The sequence below is a fragment of the Dendrobates tinctorius genome, unplaced genomic scaffold (genome assembly GCF_039654945.1).
Source record: "Dendrobates tinctorius isolate UK_male_01 unplaced genomic scaffold, ASM3965494v1 ptg000032l, whole genome shotgun sequence".
Lineage (NCBI taxonomy): Eukaryota > Metazoa > Chordata > Amphibia > Anura > Dendrobatidae > Dendrobates > Dendrobates tinctorius.
The window spans coordinates 5,081,732-5,092,572 of NW_027361700.1; the positions used below are offsets into that span (position 1 = coordinate 5,081,732).

At 41.6% G+C, this 10,841-nt stretch overlaps 1 protein-coding gene across 3 annotated transcripts in view; it reads left to right on the forward strand.

The window, feature by feature from the left end:
* STAT3 (signal transducer and activator of transcription 3) overlaps positions 1–10,570 on the forward strand; it is a 140,090-nt gene extending 129,520 nt beyond the window's left edge. For 2 of the 3 annotated variants that reach the window (XM_073572340.1, XM_073572341.1), the window contains exons 17-24: positions 374–509; positions 588–640; positions 747–841; positions 2,020–2,159; positions 2,241–2,456; positions 2,630–2,672; positions 8,940–9,043; positions 9,771–10,570. In XM_073572340.1, coding sequence (XP_073428441.1) covers positions 374–509; positions 588–640; positions 747–841; positions 2,020–2,159; positions 2,241–2,456; positions 2,630–2,672; positions 8,940–9,043; positions 9,771–9,826 — 843 coding nt within the window. In that variant the 3' untranslated portion in view covers positions 9,827–10,570. The remainder of the gene's footprint in view (positions 1–373; positions 510–587; positions 641–746; positions 842–2,019; positions 2,160–2,240; positions 2,457–2,629; positions 2,673–8,939; positions 9,044–9,770) is intronic. The other variant, XM_073572339.1, reaches the window with a different exon arrangement.
* The last annotated feature ends 271 nt before the right edge of the window (positions 10,571–10,841 follow it).

Genomic DNA, 10,841 nt, shown 5'->3' on the forward strand with positions numbered 1-10,841 from the left:
ACCTAGTAGTTGATTCACGATGACCAAACCGCGTGCAGCATGAATCTGAGAAAGCAGTGTGTATAGCTAGAAGATCCAACCAGTGACAATAGCCAGAGAGTAGGCTAGTATGCAGTCGCCCCCGGCCACGTTCTCCCAGCTGATGGGTTCCCTTTTAAGCGAGGTAATGCAGATCTTAAGGTTACACACACACAAATGTTTGGTGCATCAGATTTCACTGGGATTTTCTTCTAGAAGAGAATTGAAGGCGTGAACTTTTTCTATTCTGTACATCTGCAGATGGAAACTCAGCTTTTATAAATCAAAGTAAATTTGACTTTTTCACTGAGCTTTCTTCAGGATTATAAATGTATACATTGTCTTTTGCCTTTAGAATGTTAACTTTTTCACTAAACCTCCCATTGGCACCTGGGATCAGGTGGCAGAAGTGCTTAGCTGGCAGTTCTCTTCCACCACAAAAAGGGGCCTCAGCATTGAGCAGTTAACCACGCTGGCAGAAAAACTTCTTGGTAAGTGCTCAGAAAAATGAGTGTTATGTGTTTTCCAAATCAGCCACGTGCCTTACATGACTCTTCTATACCGTTTAGGTCCCGGAGTTAACTACTCAGGCTGCCAAATCACCTGGGCAAAGTTCTGCAAAGTAATTTGTTTACCTACGGTTCCCATATAAACATATATATATAAATTTTTTTATGAATCCTGTCCTTCCACTTACATCTTTTTTTTTTATAATTAAATCCACATAGGAAAATATGACTGGCAAAGGCTTCTCCTTCTGGGTCTGGCTGGATAATATCATTGACCTTGTAAAGAAGTATATTCTTGCACTTTGGAATGAAGGGTAAGTCCTCGACCACCATGAATCCCCTCGTACTACAGTTCAGGCTGTCAGAAATATAGTGTACAGATTAGTTTATAATAATTAGATCCTAATATACCAACAGATGTAAACACCATAGATGTGGCCATTGTAGCAAAATACCAATAGGTTTCATGCTTATTGTATTAGGAAAGAGTCTCTTTCGGAGCAGGACATGACGAGTATACTTACCAGTGTGAGAGCAGGCAATGCCGTTGTCATCAAGAGTGTAACTGCTGTAATATCCAAAGAAATCTGCTGTACAACTATTGTGTGATCAGTAATGATTAGAACTTGCAGGGAGGAGACATTGGGGTTGGGTAGGATCTATACCTCCGGCACATGTATGTTAACAGACTGGGAGCCAGGATCCATTGGTTGAGTGTCCGTACTGCTTGTTAGAATATACTGCGATTAGTACAGATGGATATATATTTGTCTGTACGTTATAAAATTTGCCTTTTGAGATTAAAAATCATTCAAAAAGATACATTTTAAATTAATTAAAATTTGTAATAAATTTAAAGGGGTTTTCCACTTCTATAAAGGATAATTTTAACTGGTCCAGGGCAGTGGGAGAAAAAAAAAATATTTACCGTATATTCGCCTCTTGGCGTTACATACAGCAGCTGCTCGTTGGCTGTAACCTTCACATTTCATCCAAGTGGAAGAAGCCAGTTGTCTGTCTGCAGTGGTCACGTGATGTACTGAAAAGTGCAGAGGAACCGTGGCGGTCCAGGAGATAAGTATAGGGTTTGGGGGTTTTTTTCCCACCCTCTTGGACCCATTAAGATTAACTTGTATAGTAGTGTACAACACCTTTTAATTCTCACATCCCCAAAGATATAGACACTTTGTTAAGATAGAATTGTATTTTTTCCTAGAATAAAAATTTAATGTGAATATTAAGATAGAATTGTATTTTTTCCTAGAATAAAAATTTTATGTGAATAAGACAGTGCAATTAAAGTAAGTACAACGTATGCTTTAAAAAAAATAAAGATTCCTACATCTACCTCAATCTAAAAAAGAAAAGTTATGACCACTGGAATGCAAGGAGGCAAAATGATCTCCCCTAAAAAAAATTCAGGGCCAAGTTTGAGCTTTATAAACTGTGTGTGCAATCTACTTGGCTTCAGCATGAAATTTATTTTCCATAGGTATATCTTGGGTTTTATCAGTAAAGAACGTGAACGAGCAATTCTGAGCACCAAACCCCCTGGGACCTTCCTGCTGAGGTTTAGTGAGAGCAGCAAAGAGGGTGGAATAACATTCACCTGGGTGGAGAAAGACATCAACGGTATATAGACACATAACATCAAGATTCCTGTTTTTGGTGTTTTCTTTCTATATTTCTATTTATTATATGCTTTCCTCTTAGGAAAGACACAGATTCAGTCTGTAGAACCATATACTAAGCAGCAACTCAACAGCATGTCGTTTGCTGAAATCATCATGGGATACAAAATCATGGATGCCACCAACATCTTGGTATCCCCTCTTGTTTATCTGTACCCTGATATTCCCAAGGAAGAAGCCTTCAGCAAGTACTGCCGCCCGGAGAGCCAGGAGCACCCTGAGCCCAGTGACCCAGGTAGTGGTACTTTTTCCGTTTTAGGACAGACTATTGATCTGTGTGAGCAGATTTACAGCCATCATGGTTGAACCATTTAATATCATTTTTATTGATTATTTCTATGATTGTGCATTTACAAAGATGATTATAAGAGAGATTTATAATTACAGCTGCAATCTCTTTTTCATTCTCAGGCACTGCCCCGTATCTGAAGACAAAATTTATTTGTGTTACCCCGTAAGTATTGATTGTCATACTATCATTCCCCAGTGTGTTAAAGGGAGAATTCTATGTCTTATGTTCATTTACTGTGCAGTTTAATGAAAGCTATTATTCTTGGTGGGCCGCCAATCCAGGCTGCTGGTGACTGACCTAATCAAATTCTTACACATGGTCCGTGAAAATATCTTCCCTCTAGAAAGCTTTACAGTCTTTAATATGTTGAACCATGTCCACCATCACTAGATGGCAGAAGAAGAGGCATAGGTAGATCAAGATAAAATCCAAACAACTTTTTATTTAAACAATCACAAGGTTAAAAATTGAACAAGGAATATACACATAAATTGCACCGTGAGTCCATCTCAAGGAACACCTGAGGATATAATTACTGGACCAGCACAAATATATTATTTACAATGTATGATAATCTGTATTTAATTAGGGTACACAGTGCTCTTCCTTAATTATCATATACCGTATTTTTCGCTTTATAAGACGCTCCGGATTATAAGACGCACCACAATTTTTGAGGAGAAAAATAAGAAAAAAATATTTTTTAATAAAATGGTGGTGCCTCTTATAATCCTTTCATCTTATTGCTTACCGGGGTTGGTGGCTGCGGTGTAGAGGGGTCCCAGGCTCGCTGCTGGAGGAGGCAGGCGTGGAGTGATGCTGCAGGCCGCATTCAGGGATGAGGGGGGGCTCCGATGTGTGCTGTTGCTGCTGCAGAGTCTTGTGCTGGTGTCAGGTTTCTCCACTTGTCCGGCGGTTGGAGGCCGGTGCTGCGGGTGCTCCGGTGCGGCGTTGTGTGCCCATCGATGCCCAGGGCTCTGCCGACATTGTTCGACAGACCAGAGCCCCAGCATTTCCTCAGTTCCCTGTATATGTGCGCTGAAGTGCCGGTAAAAAAAAAATGGCCGCCGGCGCGTGCGCAGATGGGATCTCGGGACCAGTTCTCGAGAGATGAGATCTGAAATCTCATCTCTCGAGAGCTGGGTCCCGAGATCCCATCTGCGCACGCGCGGCGGCCATTTTTTTGCAGGCACCACCGCGCGCACACAGGGAACCCAGGGAAAATGGCCGCCGGCGCGTGCGCAGATGGGATCTCGGGACCCACCTCTCGAGAGATGAGATTTCAAATCTCATCTCTCGAGAACTGGGTCCCGAGATCCCATCTGCGCACGCGCCGGCGGCCATCTTTTTACCGGCACACAGGGAACTGAGGAAATGCCGGGGCTCTGGCCTGTCGCACAATGTTGGCAGAGCCCCGGGCATCGACGGGCACACAACGCGGCACCGGACACACCCGCAGCAGCGGCCAGCAACCGCCGGACGCCCCCGATCACAGCCTAGGTAAGGCATGTCCGCTTTGTAAGACGCACCCCTGTTTTCCCCCCAAATTTTGGGGAAAAAAAGTGCGTCTTACAAAGCGGAAAATACGGTACCTCCCTACTATACATAATGAGCCTGTTGTGAAAATGCGTGAAAGATGTAAAATTGAACTCACTACAAATAAATGGTAGTCACACTAATACAGGGACTAATCCAGTACCTGCACAATAGCACTCATTGAGTCACCAGCAATAATAACATGCTCAGTGCAACATCTTAATTTACATGTGTTAAATAGCTGTGACACAAAAGAGCACTAAAGGCCCTTTTACATTTAGCGATGCACCAGCGATCCGACCAGCGATACGACCCGGTCAGGATCGCTGGTGCATCGCTAAATGTTCGCTAGTGAGCTTTCACACAGGCAGATCTCACAGCGATGCAGCAGCGACGCAGCGCACGATACTCACCTTTCACACACAGCGATCCTGGCGTCCTCCCGCCCGCCTCCACGCGTCGCTCGTCTCACATAGCAGGAAGCAGACGACGAGAAATGGAGCCGCCCGATCTCGCGCGATCAGCGATGGACAGCGGGGGAGCCGGTCGGAGGTAAGTATCACACACTACGATATCGCTAGCAATATCGCTATAACGTCACAAAATCAGTGACGTTTTAGCGATATTGCTAGCGATATCGCTATGTGTAAAACCCCCTTAAGGCCAACTACAAAAAGGTGAAAGAATCCACTTGCTGCAAATCAATTGCTAGCCACCTAACTGTAAGAAAATATCCTTCACTTACATATGTGCTGTTCCTTGTATGAATGCCCACAGCCACTCCAACAGCGCCGTTTCGCCTCTCAGGCTTCTTCAGTCAGGGGCATGTGTGTTATGTGAAGAGCCTGGTTTTAAATACCCCTCTGTGCAGCTGACCACAATGTCGGCGTCACGGGCTTCCTACTGCACATGTGTCAGTCTCCTGACCTCCTCTATGTAAAGTGACTTCCTGCTCATCGCGCTTGGAAAGTGAGCGTAAACACTTCACATTACCATGGAGAGCAAGGCAGGAAATCACGAGGCTGTCATGACCAGCACATGTGCTACAGCCCAGCGTCAAGATTGCTATAACAGCCACTATGAAAGAACGGGGAAAGAAAAACCAAACACATTGGTCTATGGAGGATTATAAAATACAGGATAACATATCCAAATACAGTACCAAATACATAAACTTGATAAAATACATAATGTGTATACAGAAAGTGACTTGCGTGCACCATGAAGGTTATATATAACAAAAATGTATAAAATTTCAACCATATCATATATATAATATATATGCATATACAATAGTTATAATGTTCATACCTACAGTGGGGTAAAAAAGTATTTAGTCAGTCAGCAATAGTGCAAGTTCCACCACTTAAAAAGATGAGAGGCGTCTGTAATTTACATCATAGGTAGACGTCAACTATGGGAGACAAACTGAGAAAAAAAAATCCAGAAAATCACATTGTCTGTTTTTTTTTCATTTTATTTGCATATTATGGTGGAAAATAAGTATTTCGTCAGAAACAAGCAATCAAGATTTCTGGCTCTCACAGACCTGTAACTTCTTTAAGAGTCTCCTCTTTCCTCCACTCATTACCTGTAGTAATGGCACCTGTTTAAACTTGTTATCAGTATAAAAAGACACCTGTGCACACCCTCAAACAGTCTGACTCCAAACTCCACTATGGTGAAGACCAAAGAGCTGTCAAAGGACACCAGAAACAAAATTGTAGCCCTGCACCAGGCTGGGAAGACTGAATCTGCAATAGCCAACCAGCTTGGAGTGAAGAAATCAACTGTGGAAGCAATAATTAGAAAATGGAAGACATACAAGACCACTGATAATCTCCCTCGATCTGGTGCTCCACGCAAAATCCCACCCCGTGGGGTCAGAATGATCACAAGAACGGTGAGCAAAAATCCCAGAACCACGTGGGGGGACCTAGTGAATGAACTGCAGAGAGCAGGGACCAATGTAACAAGGCCTACCATAAGTAACACACTACTCCACCATGGACTCAGATCCTGCAGTGCCAGACGTGTCCCACTGCTTAAGCCTGTACATGTCCGGGCCCGTCTGAAGTTTGCTAGAGAGCATTTGGATGATCCAGAGGAGTTTTGGGAGAATGTCCTATGGTCTGATGAAACCAAACTGGAACTGTTTGGTAGAAACACAACTTGTCGTGTTTGGAGGAAAAAGAATACTGAGTTGCATCCATCAAACACCATACCTACTGTAAAGCATGGTGGTGGAAACATCATGCTTTGGGGCTGTTTCTCTGCAAAGGGGCCAGGACGACTGATCCGGGTACATGAAAGAATGAATGGGGCCATGTATCGTGAGATTTTGAGTGCAAACCTCCTTCCATCAGCAAGGGCATTGAAGATGAAACGTGGCTGGGTCTTTCAACATGACAATGATCCAAAGCACACCGCCAGGGCAACGAAGGAGTGGCTTCGTAAGAAGCATTTCAAGGTCCTGGAGTGGCCTAGCCAGTCTCCAGATCTCAACCCTATAGAAAACCTTTGGAGGGAGTTGAAAGTCCGTGTTGCCAAGCGAAAAGCCAAAAACATCACTGCTCTAGAGGAGATCTGCATGGAGGAATGGGCCAACATACCAACAACAGTGTGTGGCAACCTTGTGAAGACTTACAGAAAACGTTTGACCTCTGTCATTGCCAACAAAGGATATATCACAAAGTATTGAGATGAAATTTTGTTTCTGACCAAATACTTATTTTCCACCATAATATGCAAATAAAATGAAAAAAAAAACAGACAATGTGATTTTCTGGATTTTTTTTTCTCAGTTTGTCTCCCATAGTTGAGGTCTACCTATGATGTAAATTACAGACGCCTCTCATCTTTTTAAGTGTGGAACTTGCACTATTGCTGACTGACTAAATACTTTTTTTCCCCACTGTATATGACACAGTTACAACATATATAGTGTGATACAATTCTTTTTTTTATATATTGTGCATAATTCTTGAAAAAAAATGTGTTTACAAAATACAGTGTTACATATTTAATATGGCATAAATAAATAATCAAGTGCTGTAAGTGACCCCCTATACTAAACATATACTAAATCTGGGCATCCCCAGAAAAACAATAACATACAAATGCTCACTCCAAGCGGCCTCAGAAAAGAACACACTGCCCTTGTCCCGGGACTATCTTCCTCTGACCCCTGACGCTCCATGCTGGACTGCTCTCTATGGTGATTCCACTTTTCCCATTTATATATTTTGGCATATAATTTGTGCCTCCTGCATTTTCTTCCAGTTCAGCCCTCCTCCCTATCCTTTATAGTGGATGGTTTTTTGCTCCCTCTCTACCAGGGTTACCTACAGTGCCCTTTGGCCTTCATTAGGCCTCTTGGAGTGAGTGTTGGTTTATTGTTTTCTCTTATCCCTATAGTGGATGTTCATCTCACTCCCTCCCTTACAGGGCCACTTACAGGGCCCCCTGGTTTTTTCTGAGTCCGCTTGGAGTGAGCGTTTGTATGTTATTGTTTTTCTGGGGACACCCAGATTTGGGGTCATTGGGTCATGTCTTATGTATTATTATGTACATTTAGGCTAACATCTTGTTTTTTTCTGCCATGTGGTTTCTGTCTATTAGTACTTATTGTTAGACATACTTGGGACATCTGGAGGTGTGCTTTGCCTTTTAAATGCTTTTTATTGTGTGTTGTGTTTTTTTCTGTCTTTCAACAAAATTTATATACCGTACATTTTTTCATATACCTCTATTGTCTTGGGTGTGTGCCTAATATGCTGGGTTCTTTGTTCTCCTTTTTGAATCATGCTTCTGCCTGTGCATTGTGCAGCACCCCTTGCATATTTTTGAAAATTGATCATTTTGCCCTTTAGTGGTGCTCCCTACCCCCCCTTTTTCTATATTTATTTTGCACCATAGACTTGAGTAGACAAGTCTCTTCTGAATTAGGGCGAATACTAGTTCATACTGCGGTTTTTTTTTCCCATGCAAACGTCAGGTCCCTGTTTATAATTTTTTTTTTCTTTAATCTAAATAGCTCTATTAAATAACATTAGTCCAAGTGCAGTCAGTGTTTTTCAAAGACTGCACTCATACTGAAAAGACGGTCGTGTGAACTTAGCCTAGTGTACAAGGTTTTGTAAAAATGATTGCCAGAACCATTGTTTGTGCATAACTCTGCCAATAATTGCAAGCCATACTTGCCCCTGAAATCTGCCCTCCGCTACAGCACTGCCGCTTTAGCATTTTGTGCCAGACCAGAAGTCTTGACCACCGATGACCTGACCACTGAGGCCGCTAACTGGCTGCAGGGACTGGTGGTCAGGATGTCATTACTTCCGGAGCATTGACAGGCCGTATTCCAGAGTTAAGTATGGCTTCTTTTACCATGATGGCTTCACATTGGTAACTTAATACAGATCTGGAAACCCTTTTAAAAAAAGTAGCATGCTGAACGGCGGTGTGTGAGTCATATGTGACATTCATGACAAATCTTCAGGGTTTTTGGACACATCACTGTCTACTGGACCTTCATTTGATAGACTGCGTTTTTTGTGACTTATTTTAACATACATGCTTTTGTGAAAATTTGCTAAATTATTTTTTTTTTCTTCTTGCTATTTTAACGGATAGCTAGGCTGCCCCCCATACATGTTAGGTTGTTTGCGGGTTTGTCTATGGTAATTTTTGTGGCCGGTTTTAAGCTGAGTGAGAGATGTCTGTTCATTCCTTCTCTCCTCATAATGAATAATGTGCCTTGTTGTCAGATTAACAGTAATGATTGACAGGACAGAAAAGAATAAAGTTAGTCATATTTTCAGATGTGGTTTTCAGCCTACATTTACAGTAACCAGGAATGTGACAATGTGATTTCTTTTTAATTTTCATTAATAGGACAACCTGTAGTAACACTATAGACCTGCCCATGTCTCCTCGCACCTTGGATACTTTGATGCAATTTCCAGAAGGAGCTGATGGCACTGTAGGAAATCCATTTGGTAGGTGACATTTTTTTCATGCAATAAATCTACATTTCTTTTTACATAAGAGAACAGCCCTGTTTATATGTATTTGCGAAAGAGTAACTGTACTTTCAAGTAACTTTTCAGAATAAGCTATTGTGTGTACATGAGGAATAACACTATCTTATCACTGGCTATTGTATAACTTGTATCCTGCACTTTTACCAATTTTCCCCTCTATAACCTCTTGCTATAGCTGGAGATTAGCTCCTGTGATCTCTTCCATTAATAGCACATCACACAGACCAAATGAATTCCTGATCTTCATTCCTTAGTTAGCACACAGCCAGCAGCAGCCTGGAGGAAACTATACAGCAGTACTAAGCAGTGTAGATGTGAATCTGGGGAAGGAAGGCAAAACCTTTTTCTGGGTTTCCCTCTGATTTATTCGCTCCCTTTCCCCCTACCTTGAGTTTAATAAGAGGTGTAATCTGTCACCGCAGTGTGTCAGCAGTCTATCTTATGTTGATGTCTTGAACAAGAAGGATTTGAGCTGTTTTTCAGAGTAGATGGTGAATTCTGGGAGAGGGGCAGAAGTAGCTCATGAGTGTAATATATATCACAGAATACTATTCATCCATGCAAGATTTGTTGAACGTACAGTTCCCATTTAATTTTTTTCAATGAGGGGAAAAGAAAGAAAGATGGGTTAGTTCAATACAGAGAACTAGGAGATTATTGACACTTCTCTTTCTATTCACAGAGAGTGTAACATTCGAAATGGACCTGGCATCTGAATGTGCATCTTCTCCCATGTGACTCTGTGTGGGTCACACCTGAGCTGTATAATGCAGAGCTTCTATCTGGGTCTATACACTTTCCGTGCTGACCTTCCTTTGGATGTTTTGCAAGATCCACTGTCCTAATTGGTTATGGAGTCTGTTTTATATGCTCCAAATAGCTGCCGGTGCAGTAACGATTAAGCAATGAACTGTCGATTCAGTTTAATTTTGTCTTTCTCCCTCTTCTGTGTACCTGTCTTTTGCCAAAGGAACTGTTACGGATGATGAGTATAGAAGGAGTACATTTTGGCAATGATTTGGTCAACATGAATTTAGTGTCCAGAGTTCAATCTAAAACTGACTTAAACGAGCCAACCAAAGATGTTCACCCTGCTCAGATATTTCCCCCATTCCCTACTTATCCAGACCGACTGCAGAACTTCACTGTTCGTCTCCCAGTGATTTCTCCACTCCACTCATATGTGTTGATTGTCAATGGTCATTGCTAAGGAGTGAGTGGAGAATGTCCGTAATCCTTTTTTGAATGAATTTATCCTGTTACTGTTTTTAGAAAGAGACTTCCCTTTACCTGTAAGTATTCCTTAAGGACATATTCCTGTAGTTTCACTTACACACTATCTCAATACAATGGCTGTATATTCCTTTTAATTCAGCTATATTTATGAAGTAGTAAATGTGCAATCCCTCTTTTCTTCTTTTTTTTTTTTTTTTTTTTTTACATTTTTTTAAGGCCATGTTAAATAAACTTTGTACGCATGTATTGGGTAACGCTTGTCAATTTTTGAATTTTTAAAAATGTGGAATAGAAAATGTCTTATGACTTAAAAATATTTTGCAAGTGTATTTTATGTTTATATGGTTAAAAAAGGTCCACATACCTTAAATAGTGGTCAGTCTAACAACCAAGTCATCTATCCCAGCACACACATGCACGCTTGACCAAGCATTCATGAGTTTTAAATTGAATAGGAGAGAAAACCCACTACCAACCACCTGTGTTTGTGACTGATCTTCAAAACCAGAAGAATTGT